General features: G+C 43.4%; 1 protein-coding gene across 1 annotated transcript; it reads right to left on the bottom strand.

The window, feature by feature from the left end:
* Positions 1-15,671: 15,671 nt before the first annotated feature.
* Positions 15,672-18,118, bottom strand: LOC139406157 (otospiralin-like). The gene is made up of 3 exons (XM_071148643.1): positions 18,055-18,118; positions 17,844-17,882; positions 15,672-15,977 (listed from the first exon to the last, which is right to left on the bottom strand). Exons 1-3 carry the CDS (start codon positions 18,116-18,118, stop codon positions 15,775-15,777), a joined length of 306 nt encoding a protein of 101 aa, XP_071004744.1. The 3' UTR covers positions 15,672-15,774.
* Between the last annotated feature and the right edge of the window lie 6,351 nt (positions 18,119-24,469).

The following is a 24,469-nucleotide window of genomic DNA, read 5'->3' as shown; positions in this document are numbered from 1 at the left end:
CAAAAAACAGCACTCTGTCTCACTTTTTATTGATCTCTCTTTTAATACAGTTGATCATGCTATACTAAAGGCAGAGATTGTCGAGTGTAACTATCTGTCTGATAGAACTCAGTGCAATCAATTTGATGGGCTTATGTCTGTTAAATTGTCTGTCTTTAATGGTGTGCCCCAAGGCTCTGTATTTGGTCCTCTCTTATTCACTATTCATATAAATAATTTAGACAGAAATGTCCAAAATGTGCAACTTCATTTTTATGCTGATGATACTGTTATTTACTGTTGTGCCTCGTCTCTTACAAAAGCTTTCCAGGACTTGCAAACTGCAAACTGCTTATACTGTTCAACATACCTTGTGTTAATTGAAGCTTATCCTCAATACTGACAAAACTAAACTAATGATGTTTTCTAAAGCAAGAAATAGACCTCTGAACCTTTCACCTATTACTTACTACCTGTCAGGGCAAGGAGATTGAGGTTGTAACCTCATATAAATATTTTGGAATTTTAATTGATGACGGCCTCTTTTAAATTGCATATTCAACAACTTACAAAAATATTGAAGCTGAAATTGGGATTTTATTTTAGGAATAAGGCCTGTTTTTCTTTTGAAGCCAGAAGGAGGCTAGTGTTAGCTACATTTATGCCTTTACTAGACTATGGGGATATTTTATATATGAATGCTTCCGCTCAGTGTTTGAGATCAATTGACACCCTTTACCATGGCACTTTGTGATTTATTTTAAACTGCAAAATCCTTATGCACCACTGCACTTTGTATACCAGGGTTGGCTTGCCTTCTCTAGTCACTCGTAGGCTCAGTCACTGGTATACTTTTATTTACAAAGCCATTTTGGTTTTACTACCTTTTTATTTGGGCATTTTTATTGTTCAGAAATGTGGTGGGTACTCTCTTCGTTCGCTGGACTTTATCCTGCTAATTGTTCCAAATGTCCAAACTGAATTTGGTAAAAGGGCTTTTATGTACTCTGCGCCATAGTCTTGGAACGCCTGACAAGAACTTGTCCCAATGGGTATTTTTAAATCACTGATGAATGATCTTGAGACTGATTCCCTGACCTGTCAATGTTTTTAATTTGCTGTTTTTGATTTTGCTATACTCTTGGGAATTCTATGGTTTTTACTAGATTACTTGTAGTTTTTCATGTTGTTTGTCTGTAAATTTTGTAATGACTTGGTGCTGCCTATCTTGGCCAGGGCGCTCTTGAAAAATAGATTTTAAATCTCAATGAGCCCTTCCTGGTTAAATAAAGGTTAATAAATAAAAAGGTCAAGTTGAAGTCAGAAGTTTACATACATACAAGTTTACATACACCTTAGCCAAATACATTTAAACACAGTTTTTCACAATTTCTGACTGTCGGTCAGAGCCGCCGGTCAACCAGGAACTGCCAGAGCCGCCGGTCAGCCAGGAGCTGCCAGAGCCGCCTGTCAGCCGGGAGCTGCCAGAGCCGCCCACCAGCCAGGAGCTGCCATAGCAGTCCATCAGCCAGGAGCTGCCAGAGCCGTCCGTCAGCCAGGAGCTGCCGGAATCGCCCTTCACTCCGGAGCTGCCGGAGTCTCCCGTTCGTCCAGTGCTGCTGGAATCTTCCGTCCATTTGGGACTCATTGCTAGGGTCCCCAGTCCGCGGTCGGCGGCGAGGGTTGCCACTCGAAAGAGGCCACGGAGGCGGTTGAGGAGGCGGACAAAAAATACGTCCCGCACCAGAGCCGCCACCGCGGACAGACACCCACCCAGACCCTCCCCTATAGGTTCAGGTTTTGCGGCCGGAGTCCGCACCTTTGGGTGGGGTGGGGGGGGTGGGGGGGGGGGGGGGGGGGGGGGGGGGGGGGGGGGGGGGGGGGGTACTGTCACGTTCTGACCTTAGTTCTTTTGTCATGTCTTTGTTTTAGTATGGTCAGGGCGTGAGTTGGGTGGGTTGTCTATGTTAGTTTTTCTATGATTTGCTATTTCTGTGTTTGGCCTGGTATGGTTCTCAATCAGAGGCAGCTGTCAATCGTTGTCCTTGATTGAGAACCATATTTAGGTAGCCTGTTTTCGATTGTGTTTCGTGGGTGATTATTTTCTGTCTTTGCGTATATTACCAGACAGGACTGTTTCGTTTCGTGTCATTCTCTTTTATCGTTTTGTTGTTTCGTTCGAGTATTCGTTTTCATTAAAAGGCATAATGAATACTTACCACGCTGCACCTTGGTCCTCCTCTCTTTCTCCCACAGACGAACGTTACACTGACATTTAATCCATTTAATTCCTTGTCTTCGGTTAGTTAGGATCATCTGTACAAACAATAATACGCAAGTATAAACACCATGGGACCACGCAGCCGTCATACCGCTCAGGTATGACGGAATGTCAGAATAATAGTAGAGAGTTTTATTTAAACTTTTATTTATTTTATTTCTTTCATCACATTCCCAGTGGGTCAGAAGTTTACATACATTCAATTACTATTTGGTAGCATTGTCTTTTAAATTGTTTAGCTTTGGTCAAAACGGGTAGCCTTCCACAAGCTTCCCACATTAAGTTGGGTGAATTTTGGCCCATTCCTCCTGACAGAGCTGGTGTAACTGAGACAGGTTTGTAGGCCTCCTTGCTCGCACTGGCTTTTTCAGTTCTGACCACAAATTTTCTATAGAATTGAGGTCAGGGCTTTGTGATGGCCACTCCAAAACCAGACTCATGGAGGTCTTCAATTTTTTTTCTGAGATCTTGGATGATTTATTTTGATTTTCCCATGATGTCAAGCAAAGAGGCACTGAGTTTGAAGGTAGGCCTTGAAATGCATCCATAGATACAGCGCCAATTGACTCAAATTATGTCAATTAGTCTATCAGAAGCTTCTAAAGCCATGACATCATTTTCTGGAATTGTCCAAGCTGTTTAAAGGCACAGTCAACTTAGTGTATGTAAACTTCTGACCCACTGGAATTGTGATACAGTGAATTTTAAGTGAATTAATCTCTCTGTAAACAATTGTTGGAAAAATGACTTGTGTCGTGCAGAAAGTAGATGTCCTAACCGACTTGTCAAAACTATAGTTTGCTAAGAAGACATTTGTGGAGTGGTTGAAAAACTAGTTTTAATGACTCCAACCTAAGTGGCTACTGGCTACAAAATGAGGTGAAAACCGAGCTTCACTTTCTAACCTCCTGCCAAATGTACGACCATATAAGAGACACACATTTCCCTCAAATTACACAAACCCACAGAACTCAAACACAAATCTAATTTTGACAAACTCCCATGTTTGTTAGGTGAAACACAGCAGTGTATTTGTATTTATCAGGGATCCCCATTAGCCCGTCATTGTAAATAAGAATTTGATCTAAACATACTTGCCTAGTTAACTAAAGGTTTGGGGTCCAAACATATTAAAGTACTTACATTACATATAAATCAAAAGACAAAACAATACATCATATAACATTATGACACCACTACATATCTACAAAACAAAAAATGTAATACCACCAGGCAACAATATCACAATGTATGTATATGCATGTGTTTGTACCTTTGTGTGTGTCTCTTCACGGTCTCCGCTGTTCCATAAGGTGTATTTTTACCTGTTCTTTAAATCTGATTCTACTGCTTGCATCCGTCACCTGATGTGGAATAGAGTTCCATGTAGCCATGGCTCTATGTAGTACTGTGCCACTCCAATAGTCTGTTCTGGACTTGGGGACAGTGAAGAGACCTTGGCATGTCGTGTGGGGTATACATGGGTGTCTGAGCTGTGTGCAAGTATTTTAAACAGACAGTTCGGTGCATTCAGCTTCTTACAAAAACAAGTAGTGATGAAGTCAATCTCTCTTCCAATTTCAGCCATGGGAGATTGACATGCATGTCATTAATGTTAGCTCTCTGTGTAGTTTTAAGATCCAGCTGTGCTGCCCTGTTCTGAGCCAACTGCAATTTTCCTAAGTCCCTCTTTGTGACACCTGACCACACTACTGAATAGTAGTCTAGGTGCGACAAAACTAGGGCCTGTAGGACCTGCCTCGTTGATAGTGTTGTTAAGAAGGCAGAGTAGCGCTTTATTATGGACAGACTTCTCCCCATTTTAGCTACTGTTGACCATGACACTTTATAATCCAGGGTCACTCCAAGCAGTTTAGTCACCTCAACTTGCTCAATTTCAACATTATTCATTACGATATGTAGTTGAGGTTTAGGGTTTAGTGAATGATTTGTCCCAAATACAATGCTTTTAGTTTTGGAAATGTTTAGGACTAACTTATTCCTTGCTACCCATTCCGAAACTAACTGCAGCTCTTTGTTAAGTGTTGCAGTCATTTCAGTTGCTGTAGTAGCTGACGTGTATAGTGTTGAGTCATCCACATACATAGACACACTTTACTCAAAGCCAGTGGCATGTCATTAGTAAAAATTGAAAAAAGTAAGGGGCCTAAGCAGCTACCCTGGGGTATTCCTGACTCTACCTGGATTATGTTTGAGAGGCTTCCATTAAAGAACACCCTCTGTGTTCTATTAGACAAGTAACTCTTTATCCACATTATAGCAGGGGGTGTAAAGCAACGATACATACATTTTTCCAGCAGCAGACTATGATCAATAATGTCAAAAGCTGCACTAGTCTAACAAGACTACCCCCACAATCATTTTATCATCAATTTCTCTCAGCCAATCATCAGTCATTTGTTTAAGTGCTGTGCTTGTTATGTGTCCTTCCCTATAAGCGTGCTGAAAGTCTGTTGTCAATTTGTTTATTGTGAAATAGCATTGTATCTGGTCAAACACAATTTTTTCCAGAAGTTTACTTAGGGTTGGTTACAGGCTGATTGGTCGGGTGTTTGAGCCAGTGAAGGGGCTTTACTGTTCTTGGGTAGAGGAATTACTTTAGCTTGCACACACTTTCTAGTGGGCTTAAATTGAAGATGTGGCAAATAGGCGTGGAAATATTGTCCGCTATTATCAGTAATTTTCCATCCAGATTGTCGGACCTCGGTGGCTTGTCATTGTTTTTTTTAACGTCATACAATTTTACCCCTTTTTCTCCCCAATTTCGTTGTATCCAATTGTTTTAGTAGCTACTATCTTGTCTCATCGCTACAACTCCCGTACGGGCTCGGGAGAGACGAAGGTTGAAAGTCATGCGTCCTCCGATACACAACCCAACCAAGCCGCACTGCACTGCACTGGTGCGCGATGAGACAAGGATATCCCTACCTGCCAAACCTTCCCAAATCCGGACGACGCTAGGCCAATTGTTCGTCGCCCCACGGACCTCCGGGTCACGGCCGGTTGCGACAGAGCCTGGGGGCTTGTCATTGTTGATAGACAACAATAATTCTTTCACCTCTGACTTTACGGAATTCAAAAGTACAATTCTTGTCTTTCATAATTTGGTCAGATATACTTGGATGTGTAAAGTCAGCTTTTGTTGCTGGCATGTCATACCTAAGTTTTCTTATCTTGCCAATGAAAAAGTCATTAAAATAGTTGGCAATATCAGTGGGTATTGTGATGAATGAGCCATCTGATCCCCTTGCCTTTTTCCCCAAAATGTAATTTAAGGTGCTCCAACGCTTTTTACTATCATTCTTTAAATAATACATGTTTGTTTCATAGTATTTAGTCTAGTCACATTCTTAATTTGCAGTACGTTTGCCAATCAGTTGGGCTGCCAGACTTAATTGCCATACCTTTTGCCTCATCCCTCTCAACCATACAATTTGTCAATTCCTCATCAATCCAAGGGGATTTAACAGTATTTACAGTCATTTTATTAATGGATGCATGCTTCTTAGTAACCGGAATAAGCAATTTCATAAATGTGTCAAGTGCAGTGTCTTGTTACGCCTCATGACACACCACAGACCAGCAAATATTCTTTACATCATCAACATATGAATCAGTAAAAAAACGCATTGTATGACCTCTTATACACTATACAGTCGTGGCCAAAAGTTTTGAGAATGACACAAATATTAATTTCCACAAAGTCTGCTGCTTCAGTGTCTTTAGATAATTTTGTCAGATGTTACTATGGAATACTGAAGATTAATTACAAGCATTTCATAAGTGTCAAGGCTTTTATTGATAATTACATGAAGTTGATGCAAAGAGTCAATATTTGCAGTGTTGACCCTTCTTTTTCAAGACCTCTGCAATCCGCCCTGGCATGCTGTCAATTAACTTCTGGGCCACATCCTGACTGATGGCAGCCCATTCTTGCATAATCAATGCTTGGAGTTTGTCAGAATTTGTGGGGTTTTGTTTGTCCACCCGCCTCTTGAGGATTGACCACAAGTTCTCAATGGGATTAAGGTCTGGGGAGTTTCCTGGCCATGGACCCAAAATATTGATGTTTTGTTCCCTGAGCCACTTAGTCATCACTTTTGCCTTATGGCAAGGTGCTCCATCATGCTGAAAAAGACATTGTTCGTCACCAAACTGTTCCTGGATGGTTGGGAGAAGTTGCTCTCGGAGGATGTGTTGGTACCATTCTTTGTTCATGGCTGTGTTCTTAGGCAAAATTGTGAGTGAGCCCACTCCCTTGGCTGAGAAGCAACCCCACGCATGAATGGTCTCAGGATGCTTTACTGTTGCCATGACACAGGACTGATGGTTGCGCTCACCTTGTCTTCTCCGGACAAGATTTTTCCGGATGCCCCAAACAATTGGAAAGGGGATTCATCAGAGAAAATGACTTTACCCCATTTCTCAGCAGTCCAATCCCTGTACCTTTTGCAGAATATCAGTCTGTCCCTGATGTTTTTCCTGGAAAGAAGTGGCTTCTTTGCTGCCCTTCTTGACACCAGGCCATCCTCCAAAAGTCTTTGCCTCACTGTGCGTGCAGATGCACTCACACCTGCCTGCTGCCATTCCTGAGCAAGCTTTGTACTGGTAGTGCCCCGATCCCGCAGCTGAATCAACTTTAGGAGACGGTCCTGGCGCTTGCTGGACTTTCTTGGGCACCCTGAAGACTTCTTCACAACAATTGAACCGCTCTCCTTGAAGTTCTTGATGATTCCATAAATGGTTGATTAAAGGTGCAATCTTACTGGCAGCAATATCATTGCCTGTGAAGCCCTTTTTGTGCAAAGCAATGATGACGGCACATGTTTCCTTACAGGTAACCGTGTTTGACAGAGGAAGAACAATGATTCCAAGCACCACCCTCCTTTTGAAGCTTCCAGTCTGTTATTCAAACTCAATCAGCATGACAGAGTGATCTCCAGCCTTGTCCACGTCAACACTCACACCTGTGTTAACGAGAGAATCACTGACATGATGTCAGCTGGTCCTTTTGTGGCAGGGATGAAATGCAGTGGACATGTTTTGGGGGATTCAGTTCATTTGCATGGCAAAGATTACTTGCAATTAATTTCAATTTATCTGATCACTCTTCATTACATTCTGGAGTATATGTAAATTGCCATCATACAAATTGAGGCAGCAGACTTTTGTGAAAATTAATATTTGTGTCATTCTCAAAACTTTTGGCCACGATTGTATACCCAGCCTTTGGAACTTTTTTCCTAGATCTGGCTACTATATTGTGTGCAATCCCAGCCACAAAATGTGTAACCTGCTGACACAAGAAAAGGTCAACCAATGTAAATATAACCTATATTTATCTGCCTATTTTTTCCCCATTATTCGTACATTCTACTATTTGCATAATGTCACTTATGTAACATTTATCCGCTAATAATATAAATGTAAATGTTGTGAAACTTTTTATCTGTGTCATGTTTATTGTTATTGTCCGGTTGTTTTTGTCTTTGTTTTTATTGGATTTGTGTTATTCTCTTAACTATTTATCCGTGTAATTCTTACTGTTAACTTCTTGATTCTACTTGAGACGCATATGTCTCAAGTAGGCACCTGGAAATGCAAATGCGCTACGCTAAATGCTAAATGTACTCGTTTAAACTCAAACCTTGATCAAAATTCACAAGCAGGGTATTGAATTAAAGCTACACTCGTTGTGAACCTAGCCAACAAGTCAGATTTTTAAAATGCTTTTCGGCAAAAGCATGAGAAGGTATTATCTGATAGCATGCACCACCTGAAAATGCCTGAATGCGACGTAAACAAAGACTCTGCTTATCCGACGCAGCACAAAACGCAGAAATAAAATATAAAACATTCATTACCTTTGACGAGCTTCTTTCTTGGCACTCCTATATGCCCCATAAACATCACTATTGGGTCTTTTTTTCGTTTAAATCGGTCCATATATACCCAAAATAGCTTTCTATGGAAGCTGTGTCATTCAGAAAAAAACATCGTTTTTTAACGCTGCATCATTTTTTAAAATTAAAAAAGTCGACGATAAACTTTCACAAAACACTTCGAAATCCTTTTGTAATCCAACTTTAGGTATTAGTAAACGTTTATAATCTATCAAAATGATTACAGGGCGATGTATATTCAATAGCTCCTCGTGTGCAAATCAATGGCTGCCCATGTCCACATTAACAACATCCTGGTGGAGACTGGAAGAAACGGAAGCCAGATAGATGGATTTTCCAACAAAAAATTCAATTGAAAATGATGACAATGGCGACATCGTGTGGAATTTGTATGAATTGCATGCAGGTCGATATTAAATTTTGTCCTCTTTTAACAACCCATGGAAGTGACTTATGGAAATTATTTTTAGCTTTCAGAGAGCAGTTTTTCTTGCGTTTTTCAATGAAACACACGATCTGTTATAGTCACAGCCGTGATTTAACCAGTTTTAGAAACTTCAGAGTGTTTTCTATCCACACATACTAATCATATGCATATACTATATTCCTGGCATGAGTAGCAGGACGCTGAAAAGTTGCGCGATTTTTAACAGAATGTTCGAAAAAGGAGGGGGTAGAAGTAAGAGGTTTTTAATGTCCGATTGTTTTTGTCTTTGTTTTTATTTGATTAGCTTTGTTGTTTTTTGTTTTAGTTCTTTCACTTGCTTTGGCAATGTAAACACATTTCCCATGCCAATAAAGCCATTGAATTGAATGAACCCTTACGTGTAAAAAATTACTCGCTACTATGTTTAAAAAAAAACGTAAATTATATTTTTTCAACTTGAAATTTGATGACTTTTCCTAGAGTGACCCCAACATTAGAAAAAGTGAAACGTCTCCTTTGTTCATATTTCCATGAAAGCTGTACAACACCGGGGTACAAAGATTGTCTTAGGGTCATTTTTGACCCGGCAGTTATAAAATCATCTACACACCACAAAAACCACAAAGACACACACACACACACACACAATGAGAAATTGCGATTGTGTGCTACTGATTGCACTCAGCCAGCAGCTCCTGAAGAGGAAGATGACCATGGTTGGCACAGTTAGAAAGAACAAGCCTGAGCTCCCCCCTGCACTCCTCGCAACAAGGGGGAGAGAGGCCTTCTCATCAAAGTTTGCCTTCACCCCCACCACCACTCTAGTTCCTTACCTCCCAAAGAGGAACAAGAATGTGGTCCTCCTGAGCACACTGCACAAAACAGCTGAGATCAGTGATTGCGAGGACAGGATGCCAGCCATCATCCTGGACTACAACCACAACATAGAAGGTGTGAACAAGGTGATTGGAATTTACAGCTGCAGGAGGATGACTGCCCGCTGGCCCCTGGTCATCTTCCATAACATCACTGATATGTCCTCATACAATGCCTTTGTGATATGGAACAAGATCAACCCTACCTGGATGCCTGATAAGCGGAACAAGAGGAGGGTGTTCCTGGAGCAGCTGGGAAAGGCACTTGTAACCCCACACATTGAAAGAAGGGAGCCCCTCCCCCCCACAGCAGCCTCTGCAGCGCTTGTGAAAGCTGTTCAGGGGGCTGAATTTTGTCCTGGTCCACCTGAGGCTGCAGCTGGGGCAGGTAAGAGGAGGAGATGCCAATTCTGTCCCCCAAAGGAGGACTGTAACACAAATACTATGTGCTGCACATGAGAAATACATCTGCAAAGTCCATGCACACACACCTGCATACTGTCCTACATGTGCTAAGTTGATTCAATAAAATGCATTCAAAACTACTTTTTGCACATTTCTGCTACCTTCTTAGGCTATACAAGCGCTATCTCTTGCAAAAAAAATTGTTTACACCTATGCAGTCCCTTTAGCAATCATAATAATAATAAACCTCTACTTTAGGAAAGAAAACAATTATGACAGGTGTTTTGTAATAAAAACGAGAGTTGCCCACTGATGAAATGCAGTCTTTCTGCATTGTGAAGAGGGAAAACCCAGATATTCACAAAGTTTGTGATGAATGACAGGTTGTTTCTTCATGCAAACAGATTCAATTAAACTGCTTTATTTTAGGGGTTTAGTGAAGGCGGGTCATTTTTGACCCTTCAGACAAGGGGAGTAACCCGAATGGTAAGACTACAAGGGTTAAGAGAGAGACCAAACAGTTATGTCGGACCCATGGACAATAGTGTAGCGGACGATAAATGCACTTAAACGCACTCCATTTACACACCTTTTTTATTTTGCGCCAGCGTTTACCCACCTTTTTCGTTGAGTTTATAGGGACCATTAGGTTATTCACCACAGACTGAGATCAGCATTTACCTTGACATCACTGCCCATGAGACAGGCTGCAAGTAATTGAACAGAGACAGAAAGAGGGAGCGATATTGAATAAGTCAATGGAAAACGCAGTTGCATTAGGAAAGCGCTTTGCTGCTTTAGTTCCTAAACCTATGCAGTCTTATTGTCCTCTCCTTCTCTCTCCTCTGATAAATATTTTTCCATCCCTGTCTCTGTTTTTCTCATTAGACATGCACGCACACACACACACACACACGCACGCACGCACGCACACACACACCTTCACAGTACAGGGCAAGATCACAGCCACTGACTGCTAACTAATCCACGTGTCCCAGTCAACCAAGGTAACTGACACTGTTTCAGTCAGTCATAGACACCAAGCACAGCAGACACACACTAGACTGTCTGCTACCACTGTCTAGCTGAAGGGTTAATGTTAATGATAGGCCAATGGCCTGTTTAGAAGTGAGATTCAGAAGCCACGTTTATACCTGCTGCTAACATACGTCCTTTGTCCTGAATGTGTCCACATCCTGATTGTGCCCACATTTGTAGATCAGTGGTCACCAACCGGTCAATCGTGATTGACTGGTCAACCTCCAAGTCATTTCTAGTTGATCACCGAACATTTCTGTAAAAAAACAAACGATAAAGCCTTGTGTTCCAATTTTTTAAAATTCATCTTGAGCAGTTGGCTGTAGGTGCACCCGATTTAGCTGCTGCCCTTCGCGCCAGGTAGGCGAAGTATTCCAATTTTGAACCATTTCATGTGTGTGAAGGTACAAATTCTGCCTCCCTGCAAGCCTGGAGAACTAATCAAGTGCACTATTGGCCTACTGCTGGCCAATCAGATGGCTCAGATTACCGTGTCTGCAGTAAAGTATCAGGCATAAAAGAAAGCTACAGCAAAGTTGAGATTTCTAAACTTTTAAAACCATGACTAGAGAGAGACTGTCAGTTTAAAACCATGACTAGAGAGAGACTGTCAGTTTAAAACCATGACTAGAGAGAGACTGTCAGTTTAAAACCATGACTAGAGAGAGACTGTCAGGTTAAAATCATGACTAGAGAGAGACTGTCAGTTTAAAACCATGACTAGAGAGAGACTGTCAGTTTAAAACCATGACTAGAGAGAGACTGTCAGTTTAAAACCATGACCAGAGAGAGACTGTCAGTTTAAAACCATGACTAGAGAGAGACTGTCAGTTTAAAACCATGACTAGAGAGAGACTGTCAGTTTAAAACCATGACTAGAGAGACTGTCAGTTTAAAACCATGACTAGAGAGAGACTGTCAGTTTAAAACCATGACTAGAGAGAGACTGTCAGTTTAAAACCATGACTAGAGAGAGACTGTCAGTTTAAAACCATGATTAGAGAGAGACCGTCAGTTTAAAACCATGACTAGAGAGAGACTGTCAGTTTAAAACCATGACTAGAGAGAGACTGTCAGTTTAAAACCATGATTAGAGAGAGACTGTCAGTTTAAAACCATGACTAGAGAGAGACTGTCAGTTTAAAACCATGACTAGAGAGAGACTGTCAGTTTAAAACCATGACTAGAGAGAGACTGTCAGTTTAAAACCATGACTAGAGAGAGACTGTCAGTTTAAAACCATGACTAGAGAGAGACTGTAAACGAATACAGCAAAGAGTGACTATTTTTATGAGTTAATGTTTAAGTTCTTAACCAGCACTGTCATGTTCAATACTTTTATACGCCATAAAATGTGCATTCTTTGTACTTCCACTCGCACTACAACCAGCACTGCAGCTGTAATGAATGAGTAGGAACGTGTATCGATAGGGCTTGTATTGTTATTATTAGCAGCTTGGTCCTTTTTATTTCCCTTTCTGTTCATAAAAGTAACAACATGAACTGCATGAGGCAGAAATGTGCGACTCGAGTTTCACCAGCTGGAAGACGGTGTCCCTTTTTGGTCAGTCAGTGGAGGAACGGTAGAGTAGAGGGACATTGAGAGGCGGACCCGCCGTCTACTGCTCTCTCTCTCCCCTGAGACTGACCATCAGCCCAGTAAAATAAAAACATATTATTTCAATGTATTCTCCACTCAGCTGAGCCTCACAAGTAATACAAAAACAACTGATCTATTACCGGTGTGATCATATAACCCACCTCAAATGTAATTGGTCCAAACAACAACTGATCCATTACCGGTGTGATCATATAACCCACCTCAAATGTAATTGGTCCAAACAACAACTGATCCATTACCGGTGTGATCATATAACCCACCTCAAATGTAATTGGTCCAAACAACAACTGATCCATTACCGGTGTGATCATATAACCCACCTCAAATGTAATTGGTCCAAACAACAACTGATCCATTACCGGTGTGATCATATAACCCACCTCAAATGTAATTGGTCCAAACAACAACTGATCCATTACCGGTGTGATCATATAACCCACCTCAAATGTAATTGGTCCAAACAACAACTGATCCATTACCGGTGTGATCATATAACCCACCTCAAATGTAATTGGTCCAAACAACAACTGATCCATTACCGGTGTGATCATATAACCCACCTCAAATGTAATTGGTCCAAACAACAACTGATCCATTACCGGTGTGATCATATAACCCACCTCAAATGTAATTGGTCCAAACAACAACTGATCCATTACCGGTGTGATCATATAACCCACCTCAAATGTAATTGGTCCAAACAACAACTGATCCATTACCGGTGTGATCATATAACCCACCTCAAATGTAATTGGTCCAAACAACAACTGATCTATTTCCGGTGTGATCATATAACCCACCTCAAATGTAATTGGTCCAAACAACAACTGATCCATTACCGGTGTGATCATATAACCCACCTCAAATGTAATTGGTCCAAACAACAACGCATTGAGTTTTCATGCAAAGCCAATATGCTGTGATAATAGTATTGTGCCTATAGGTTATTGCACAAACTTCATTGCCAGTACTGCTTTTAATAGCTTAAATGTTGCATAGGATGATTACATTTTTTAAGTCATGTTAAATCTGAACGGTAGAACCCTGCTTGCATTTTGACTCAGAAAGTGATCCTGACTCAGAAAAGGTTGGTGACCACTGATGTACATGATCCTAAAACGCATTGTGATCAGATTTTCCTGCCCACCTCCGGACGTAGTCAGGCACGCATTGCGTCTGGATATCTCACAAGTGTAAACGGATCTGGACAGTGAAACCATTTAATTCATAATTATCCCACATTCTATTATAATTAAGAGGTGGTAACATGGATTTATGACATCAATATATGGCATGAAATAAATAAATACATTTTATTTTGAAAGAATATTCGTCAAATAATTTACATACAGGGAGGCACCAGGAAATCTGGTCACAAAGTGGACACAGTGGACATGAGTGCGTTCGTCAACGTGTGTGTGTTTTGGAGAAGCAAACAGCAGCTCCTTGTCTTGCCCAAGCTGGACAGGGACACAGAAAACTGGCACAGAGCTAAAGCAGAGAAATGCTAGAGTGTGAAGGAGGGAGAAGGTGGGGAAGGAGACAGAGAGACGAGAGACAAAGCAAGCGGGACAGATAGGGAGAGAGAAAATACAGGGACTCAAAGAAAGCGAGAAAAAGAGACTGTAAGGAAGAGAGGGAATAGACAGAGGGCAGAGAGGGAAGAAGGAATGTCAGAGAGGAGAAATGGATGACCCATGAAACTTCAGACTCATGTTACAGTCTTTGTCGTTTCCTCTTCAGTAGCAGCTTAAGCGCCCCCACCTCTCTTTACAACACTGAGCCAGACATAAACCCATCATACACTCTGCCTGACTGAAGCCTACAGTAGCTGCATTCCTTCACCAGGCACTCCTTGTTCCCCCATACACACAAACTCACAGCAATTAGTCCACAAAAGAAGGATGTGCAATCAGAGGTTTGAGACAATTCCCCCTGCTGTTCTGTTTCTTTCTGCTGGCTTACCGACCTCCTTCGTAGCAGCCCCCTTACCATGCAGATCAACCTGGTCTCATAGAATAGATGTAACATAGTAAATGTAAATCTGGCACACTCAAATTAGCATGATATGTTTCGTTTGGTATGGTTACATAAAACAGATGTTTACATAAGGCAAAAAAAAAAGTAGGGTGATTGGTTGGCGTGGAACTTCTAACAACCAAAAAGGTTTAACCCTGACACCTAACCCTTAGCCTAGCTAATGTTGCCACCTAGCTAGTATTCATAACATACCATAAGTTTAGCAAATTTGTAATATCATACGAAATGTGATGGGCATCCACAAATGAATACATACTATACAAAACGTAGGATATAATACTAAATGGAGTGTCTCGGATTTACGTACAGAGTATTACGAAATGCTCTGAGACCAGGTTGTGCAGATAGAAGGCTCCAGGAGGTTTTCTACAGCTCCAGTAGAACAGCAAAGCGCAGGGGATTTCTGGACACAGCAGTTTACTCTCCAGGAGAAAGAGCATTCTGCTCCGTAAGTACACTGCACCATGAAATGAGATTCAGTGTTGTGGCCGATGAGCAAAGAGCAGAGAGGATTCTTGCTGTGGTACCGTATCACAAGAGTGTTGAGAAGTAATCTTCTGATGAGGGGCTCTGTTGTATATATGAACGGAGGTCGAATAGGGCCCATTCCAGTAACACTCACTGAGCACCACTTCTTTACTTGAACTACTGATCTATCTAATGGAGCCCTGGTCAAAGGTTGGATAAAGGTGGCAGATTTATTTCAGTTTTCCGTTCCTCTCAGAAGCTACAGATGTCTCGTAGAACGAGGACAGCCCCCCCCCTTCTGTCCACCACCATTGCTCTCTGTCCAACTCATTCAACACTGTGCAGTCTTAATCAAAATTGTTGATCAAAGCCACTCAAGATCAAGTCAGGTTTCTGATGCAAGAATCTGAATGTATGAGAATCAAACTGTTGAAAGATAATAACTTTGTACGCTTTCCTGCTTTGACTGGATGACAAAGAAAAGCGCAATAAGCCATCAATTTGTTTAAAGGAGATTTATAGCATTAACTGTGTGTGCATGCATGCCTGTCTCCTACTAAATATGTTCAGGGTATAGTTTAATCAATGCAATATTCAGACAATAGTTGTTTGCTACTAAATATGTTCAGGGTATAGTTTGATCAATGCAATATTCAGACAATAGTTCAAAGGCAGTGATTTTAAAACTTCTCCAAAGATTTAATTTGACCCAAACTTCATTCCGGTATCCCCTTAGATTCTTCTGTGTCTTCGTCGGGGCTGTCGTAACCTAGATAACTGGCAATAGGGAAGTGGGCCCAGTAGGTTCTGGCCAGGTCCTGGATCCGGTCGTAACCAGCCTGGGCAGTCAGCTCCTGCAACCAGCCTGTGAAGTCAGACGACCACAGGGCCCAGTTGGGCATTTCACGTTTTTCCCTGCCTAGGGACAAAATCAATCAGTCAAATGATACATTTTTTTAACCCTTATTTAATTAGGCAAGTCAGTTAAGAACAGATTCATATTTTCAATGACGGCCTAGGAACAGTTATAACAGTTATAACTGCCTTGTTCAGGGGCAGGACGACAGATTTTTACCTTGTCAGCTTTGGGATTCGATTTTGCAACCTTTCGGTTACTAGTCCAAAGCTCTAACAACTAGGCTACCCTGCCGCCCCAGGGTAGCCTAGTGGTCACCCTGCCGCCCCAGGGTAGCCTAGTGGTCACCCTGCCACCCCAGGGTAGCCTAGTGGTCACCCTGCCGCCCCAGGGTAGCCTAGTGGTTACCCTGCCGCCCCAGGGTAGCCTAGTGGTTACCCTGCCGCCCCAGGGTAGCCTAGTGGTTACCCTGCCGTCCCAGGGTAGCCTAGTGGTTACCCTGCCGTCCCAGGGTAGCCTAGTGGTTACCCTGCCATCCCAGGGTAGCCTAGTGTTTACCCTGCCGTCTCAGGGTAGCCTAGTGGTTTACCCTGCCTCCCCAGGGTAGCCTAGTGGTTACCCTGCAGTCCCAGGGTAGCCTAGTGGTCACTCTGCCGTCCCAGGGTAGCCTAGTGGTCACCCTGCCGTCCCAGGGTAGCCTAGTGGTTACCCTGCCGCCCCAGGGTAGCCTAGTGGTTACTCTGCCGTCCCAGGGTAGCCTAGTGGTTACCCTGCCGCCCCAGGGTAGCCTAGTGGTTACTCTGCCGCCCCAGGGTAGCCTAGTGGTCACCCTGCCGTCCCAGGGTAGCCTAGTGGTCACCCTGCCGCCCCAGGGTAGCCTAGTGGTCACCCTGCCGCCCCAGGGTAGCCTAGTGCTTACTCTGCCGTCCCAGGGTAGCCTAGTGGTCACCCTGCCGTCCCAGGGTAGCCTAGTGGTTACCCTGCCGCCCCAGGGTAGCCTAGTGGTCACCCTGCCGCCCCAGGGTAGCCTAGTGGTTACCCTGCCGCCCCAGGGTAGCCTAGTGGTTACCCTGCCGCCCCAGGGTAGCCTAGTGGTTACCCTGCCGCCCCAGGGTAGCCTAGTGGTCACCCTGCCGCCCCAGGGTAGCCTAGTGCTTACTCTGCCGTCCCAGGGTAGCCTAGTGGTCACCCTGCCGCCCCAGGGTAGCCTAGTGGTCACCCTGCCGCCCCAGGGTAGCCTAGTGGTCACCCTGCCGCCCCAGGGTAGCCTAGTGGTTAATCTGCCGTCCCAGGGTAGCCTAGTGGTTACCCTGCCGCCCCAGGGTAGCCTAGTGGTCACCCTGCCGCCCCAGGGTAGCCTAGTGGTCACCCTGCCGGCCCAGGGTAGCCTAGTGGTCACCCTGCCGCCCCAGGGTAGCCTAGTGGTCACCCTGCCGGCCCAGGGTAGCCTAGTGGTTACCCTGCCGCCCCAGGGTAGCCTAGTGGTCACCCTGCCGCCCCAGGGTAGCCTAGTGGTCACCCTGCCGTCCCAGGGTAGCCTAGTGGTCACCCTGCCACCCCAGGGTAGCCTAGTGGTCACCCTGCCGCCCCAGGGTAGCCTAGTGGTTACTCTGCCGTCCCAGGGTAGCCTAGTGGTTACCCTGCCGCCCCAGGGTAGCCTAGTGGTCACCCTGCCGCCCCAGGGTAGCCTAGTGGTTACCCTGCCGCCCCAGGGTAGCCTAGTGGTCACCCTGCCGTCCCAGGGTAGCCTAGTGGTCACCGTGCCGCCCCAGGGTAGCCTAGTGGTTACCCTGCCGCCCCAGGGTAGCCTAGTGGTCACCCTGCCGCCCCAGGGTAGCCTAGTGGTTACCCTGCCGCCCCAGGGTAGCCTAGTGGTTACCCTGCCGGCCTATAATAAAACATATTCATCCATCCTTCTTTCTGGCTCACCTTTGCCTTCCTTTGTAGCAGTCTCTGTCTCTTCTGCTCCTGGATAAGACACAGTGAAGGGAAACGGAAAGAGTCAGACCTAAAGTCTAGTACTTTAGGACAGTATGGGTGACCGATCAGATCCATTGTCAATAACTGGCCAAAAGATCAGAACTGGGTTGCCTGTGAAAAACACAGCCTATGAGTGGTACACTCAAAGGTGTTCACCTACCTGTGAAACTGAGGAATCCCAGGAGTATGAAGCAGACCAACATTGAGACACGCAGGCGATGCATGCTGTCAGACAAGGCTATCCAGAGATAGACAGAGGGACACAGAAACACTATTCAGTCGAACTGAATAGGCAGAGAGGCCAAGAGACACAGAAAAAACACATGCAGGCAGATACAGTAGCAAGAAAAAATGCTCCGTTTACCTTGAACTATCAAGGACTAATTTCCTCAAACCACCCAGAGAAAATAGAAACTGAAAGAAAGTTAAAGGCAGAAATAAATACAAAGGGAAAATACCTGTCTATTGTGCTTCCAATGTTGTTACCAAGCCAACAAGTGCTCGAGGGCTAGATTCAGTCTGTAGCGCAGAAGATCCACGTTGTTGCGCAATTTAAGTGGAAAGGTAATTTCCCATTGAGCTGACATATGCAGCGTTTACCGTGAATGCGGGAACATTGCCTTCAGGAATGGCCTTTTCCTCTTTATTCAGATTACAGCCTCTCGCTTTTGGTTATTTGAAAATGAAATCTCCAAAATATAACTTTTTTTAAAACAAGCCTTAGAAAATTGGTTGCGATTTCAGTTCAATCCGCCAGAAAAGAGAGAACAAATATTATGGTTCAACTCAAATATACTAATTGATTAAAAAAACTATTTTTTGGGGAGAAAAACAAACAAATGATATATTCTTTGTAAATTATATCATAAATAAGACTGGTGGAGTTATATCACACATGCAGCTAACAAAAATATATGGAAGTGTCTGCTATACCCAAAATTACAACCAACTGATTGCAGCATTACCACAAAAATAGAAGAAGGAATTGGAAGGCGGAGAAACTAAGACAGGTGTCATTTATACTGATAACAAGTTCAAACAGGTGCCAATACAGGTAACGAGTGGAGGACAGAGGAGCCTCTTAAAGAAGAAGTTACAGGTCTGTGAGAGCCAGAAATCATTCTTGTTTGTAGGTGACCAAATACTTATTTTCCACCACAATTTGCAAATAAATTCATAAAAAATCCTACAGTGTGATTTTCTGGATTTTCTTTCTCATTTTGTCTGTCATAGTTATGATGAAAATTACAGGCCTCTCTCATCTTTTTAAGTGGGAGAACTTGCACAATTGGGGGCTGACTAAATACTTTTTTGCCCAACTGTATATTGGGGACACAACCATCCCAGCTCTGCAGATTTTGCTGCAAAGAGACTCATTAGATCATTTGTTTTGGTACTGTCCATATGTAGCTGTTTTTGGTCGCAGGTTCAGGAACGCCTGAAGAATTGCAACATTTACCTGGAGTTAACTCTGCAAATCGCACTGCTGGGTGATCGGAAAAGTCATAGTCAATCGATCAATAGTATAATAATACTCTTAGTAAAAATGTTCATCTTTAATTTACAATTTGTAGAAACTACGAGAATAGAAAGGTTCAGAACTTTTGTGAAACATCACAGCACAATTGAAAAATAGATGGAAGGTCTTCATAGATAGATGGGAGGGGTTGAGGGTAGCAGAAGGATGGGACTGGATGGTCTTTAGAGATAGATGGGAGGGGTTAAGGGTAGCAGAAGGATGGGACTAAAAACAAACAATAACTAATGTCAAATGCACTGTGTCTGTAAAATGTATATAGTATGAATAAGCTGGAAGTAAAAGCCCAAGTGTTGTTGTTCATTAGTTTACTCCAATTAGGGGAGGGGAAAATAATAAAGGAAAATATATTTCAAAACAATATATATATTTAAAATAACATATATATTTCTAAAAAATATACATATATGGAGGGTTTGTAAAAGATGCAGACAATCACATTCATAGAAGCCACAATCTATTTGCAATATTATAGCTGATCCACCCCCTAAAAAAAATATTTAAAAAATTATACAAACATGGAGTATCCACAAACGCAGGAACATTTCCTTTAAATCTAAATTGCACTACAGCGTAGATCTTCCACGCTACGGATTGAATCTAAGCCCTAGTCTACACACTACCTAACCAACCAATGTAGAGAAAAATACATTTGTACTAGAAATATGAAATATCAGGGAGAAAACCTTACCTGATTGAGATGACTGAGCCAAGGAGTTTGTCCGTATTTGACCACAGTAAACTACAGCTACCTTCTCCTCTTTGATTGTACAGCACCCGTTGAACGGTCTCTGTCCTGTGCTCTGGGGTTTCTGTCCATCCTCAGGTGAGCAGGAGACAGAAGAAGGGCAGACATATTTGTTTTTCACACTTCCTCTCTGTATGTCTGACCTCCACCACAACATACTTCACTGGATCTCTCACACACCTTACACACCCGCACACACAGTGATCTATGATACAAACTCTTTATTACCTGACTCTAGGCATAATGCTGACAACACTGCATTTGCAACATTAGTAGACTACAGCATCAACCATGCATTACTATTAATGCTGACCAAACTGCGGTTAAGGAAAGCTATCGTGAAGAATAAACATTTGGCACTGAGCATCAAATACAGTGTACCACCTCGGGGTTAAACATATCTGTTTGGAAAGAACAGGAAGGGAGATGGAGAGAGGGAGAAAAATGGGATCAAAATATAGACAGGCGGAAAAGGCAGCCAGGGGGGAAATAGAGACAGACATGAGAGAGAGAGAGCTGTGAGAGACCAGTACACAGCCAGTCCAGAACTCTTCACACTTTGTATCCAGACAGCAGCCGGCTACAGTATTTTAATATTTAACAGATTTATTGTGGGGAAAGAGAAAGAGCCCACAGAGTGGATGAGACACAGAGACCAGACAGACAAACAGCGACTGGCACGGGTTATGAGAGAGCATCCTGTCATTTCTCTCTTCCATCTGTTATTCTCTTTGGGGGAGACTAGCACCAGGATGTAAGCCTGAGACTGAGACTGAGCTACTGTTCTGATGTTTAGACCAAGGTTGGGTAAACTTCTCCTGCCAGGGCTGGTGGGTTGCTGCCTTTTACTCCAGCCAAGCAGTACTGATCAAGCAGTACTAATCAAGCAGTACTAATCAAGACGTACTAATCAATCAGTACTAATGACGGTACTAATCAAGTCTTCATTCAAGGCTTTGAGTGCTTGGCTGGTGTTTAAATTGGTGTTTAATAACCATTTAATGTTTAATTGAATTGTTTATTCAGGCTTTGAGACACATCACAAGAGGTGTGTGTTTGTGAGAAAGTAGATAGAAAAAGAGAGCGAGAGTGTGTACTGTATGTGTGTAAAAGAGAGAGAGTGTGTACTGTACATATGTGTAAAAGAGATGGGGAGTATGTACTGTGTGTGTGTGTGTGTTTGTGTGTGTGTGTGTGTGTGTGTGTGTGTGTGTGTGTGTGTGTGTGTGTGTGTGTGTGTGTGTGTGTGTGTGTGTGTGTGTGTGTGTGTGTGTGTGTGTGTGTGTGTGTGTGTGTGTGTGTGTGTGTGTGTGTGTGTTAGTGTAAAAAGCTTTTTCATCCTTGAGAGGGGAGTGGAATTATGTACAGAGACGGAGAAACCCTTCTATATGAAGAGCGTCCTCTCACTGACAACATCACATGCACAATGATCTGACACCTTCACAAACACAATGATCTGACACCTTCACACGCACAATGATCTGACACCTTCACACGCACAATGATCTGACACCTTCACAAACACAATGAGATGAAACAGCCTGGTCTTATAGACTAGACGTAATTAAATGTACCTAGGCAAATTAGAGAGATGTGTTATGTTTGGTATGGGTATATAAGACAGATGGTTACTTAAGGCAAAAACAAAAGTAGAGGGGTTTTTCGGGGTGGATGGATGTGCATTTAACGCGAATGTCTAGCAACGCAAAGGTTGTGTGTTCAAATCTCAACTTGCAACTACTTAACATGTTAGCTAGCCCTTCCCGTAACCGTAACCCCCTAGCCAAGCTAACGTTAGCCAGCTAGCTCATTTTAGCCACCTAGCTAGAAATCGTAACATATCATACTACATGTAGCAAATCTGAAACATATAGTACGCTTTTCAAATTCATAACATATTGTACGCTTTAAAATTCATAACATATTGTACGCTTTAAAATTCGTAACATATAATACAACTTGTAATTCGTAGCATATCATACGAGATGGGTGATGGACATCCATAAATGAATACATACAAAACGTAATCATATCATATCATCATGCTAATGGATACAGGACTGTTTTGCTGGCACAGACTGGAATATGTTCCGGGATTCCTCCGATGGCATTGAGGAGTACACCACATCAGTCATTGGCTTCATCAATCAGTGCATCGATGACGTCCCCCCCAGAGCGACCGTACGTACATACCCCAACCAGAAAACATGGATTACAGGCAGCATCCGCACTGAGATAAAGGATAGAGCTGCCGCTTTCAAGGAGCGGGACTCTAACCCGGAAGCTTATAAAAATCCCACTATGCCCTCCGACGAACAATCAAATAGGCAAAGGTCGATACAGGACTACGATCGAATCGTACTACACTGGCTCTGACGCTCGTCGGATGTGGCAGGGCTTGTAAACCATTACAGACTACAAAGGGAAGCACAGCCGAGAGTTGCCCAGTGAAACAAGCCTACCAGACGAGCTAAACTACTTTGATGCTCATTTCAAAGCAAGTAACACTGCAACCTGCATGAGAGCACCAGCTGTTCCGGAAGACTGTGTGATCACGCTCTCCGTAGCCATTGTGAATAAGACCTTTAAACGGGTCAACATTCACAAGGCCGCAGGGCCAGATGGATTACCAGGACATGTACTGCGAGTATGTGCTGACCAACTGGCAAGTGTCTTTACTGATATGTTCAACCTCTCCCTGTCTGAGTCTGTAATACCAACATCTTTTAAGCAGACCACCATAGTGCCTGTGCCCAAGAACACTAAGGTAACCTGCCTAAATGACTACCGACCCGTAGCACTCACGTCTGTAGCCATGAAGTGCTTTTAAAGGCTGGTCATGGCTCGCATCAACACCATCCTCCCAGAAACCCTAGACCCACTCCAATTTGCATACCACCCCAACAGATCCACAGATTATGTCATCTCTATTGCACTCCACACTGCCCTTTCCCACCTGGACAAAAGGAACACCTATGTGAGAATGCTATTCATTGACTACAACTCAGTGTTCAACACCATAGTGCCATCAAAGCTCATCAATAAGCTAAGGACCCTGGGACTAAACACCTCCCTTTGCAACTGGATCCTGGACTTCCTGACGGGCCACCCCCAGGTGGTAAGGGTAGGTAACAACACATCCACCACGCTGATCCTCAGCACAGGCGCCCCTCAGGGGTGCGTGCTCAGTCTCATACTATACTCCCTGTTCACTCATGACTGCACTGCCAGGCACGACTCCAACACCATCATCTAATTTGCCGATAACACAACAGTGGTAGGCCTGATCACCGACAACAACAAGACAGCCTATAGGGAGGAGGTCAGAGACCTGGTCGCGTGGTGCCAGGACAATAACCTCTCCCTAAATGTGATCAAGACAAAGGAGATGATTTTGGACTACAGGAAAAAGAGGACCGAGCACGCCCCCATTCTCATTGATGGGGCTGCAGTGGAGCAGGTTGAGAGCTTTAAGTTCCTTGGTGTCCACATCACCAACAAACTAACATGATCCAAGCACACCAAGACAGTCGTGAAGAGGGCACGATAAAACCTATTCTCCCTCAGGAGACTGAAAAGATTTGGCATGCGTCCTCAGATCATAAAAAGGTTCTACAGCTGCAACATTGAGAGCATCCTGACTGGTTGCATCACTGCCTGTTATGGCAACTGCTCGGCCTCCGACCACAAGGCACTAGAGGGTAGTGCGAATGGCCCAGTACATTACGGAGGCCAAGCTTCCTGCCATCCAGGACCTCTATACCAGGCGGTGTCAGAGGAAGGCCCAAAAATTTGTCCAAGACTTCAGCCACCCTAGTCATAGACTGTTCTCTCTGCTACCGCACAGAAAGCAGTACCGGAGTGCCAAGTCTAGGACCAAGAGGCTTCTCAACAGCTTCTACCCCCAAGCCACAAGACTCCTTAACATCTAGTCAAATGACTTCCCAGACTATTTGCATTGTCCCTCTCCCCCTCTTTACACCACTGCGACTCTGTTATCATCTATGCATAGTCACTTTAATAACTCGACCTACATGTACATACTACCTCAACTAACCGGAGCCCCCGCACATTGACTCTGTACCGGTACCCCCCTGTATATAGTCTCAATATTGTTATTTTACTGCTGCTCTTTAATTACTTGTTACTTTTATTTCTTATTCTTATCCGTATTTTTTTTAAACTGCATTGTTGGTTAGGGGCTCGTAAATAAGCATTTCACTGTAAGGTCTACCTACACCTGCTGTATTCGGCGCATGTGACTAATAACATTTGACTTGAGGTTCTCGG

Source organism: Oncorhynchus clarkii, chromosome 3 (genome assembly GCF_045791955.1).
Source record: "Oncorhynchus clarkii lewisi isolate Uvic-CL-2024 chromosome 3, UVic_Ocla_1.0, whole genome shotgun sequence".
NCBI lineage: Eukaryota > Metazoa > Chordata > Actinopteri > Salmoniformes > Salmonidae > Oncorhynchus > Oncorhynchus clarkii.
The sequence above is the reverse complement of the archived record's forward strand: the minus strand, read 5'-3'. Positions and strand labels throughout refer to the sequence as shown.

What these genes read in the sequence shown, in the direction of transcription:
- LOC139406157 (XM_071148643.1), bottom strand. Translation starts at nt 18,118, where the DNA reads ATGCATCGCCTGCGTGTCTCAATGTTGGTCTGCTTCATACTCCTGGGA. An exon ending in GGGATTCCTCAGTTTCACAG is followed by an intron (nt 17,883 to 18,054) that starts GTAGGTGAACAC and finishes TGTCTTATCCAG; the next exon opens with GAGCAGAAGAGACAGAGACT. An exon ending in TGCTACAAAGGAAGGCAAAG is followed by an intron (nt 15,978 to 17,843) that starts GTGAGCCAGAAA and finishes TTTTGTCCCTAG; the next exon opens with GCAGGGAAAAACGTGAAATG.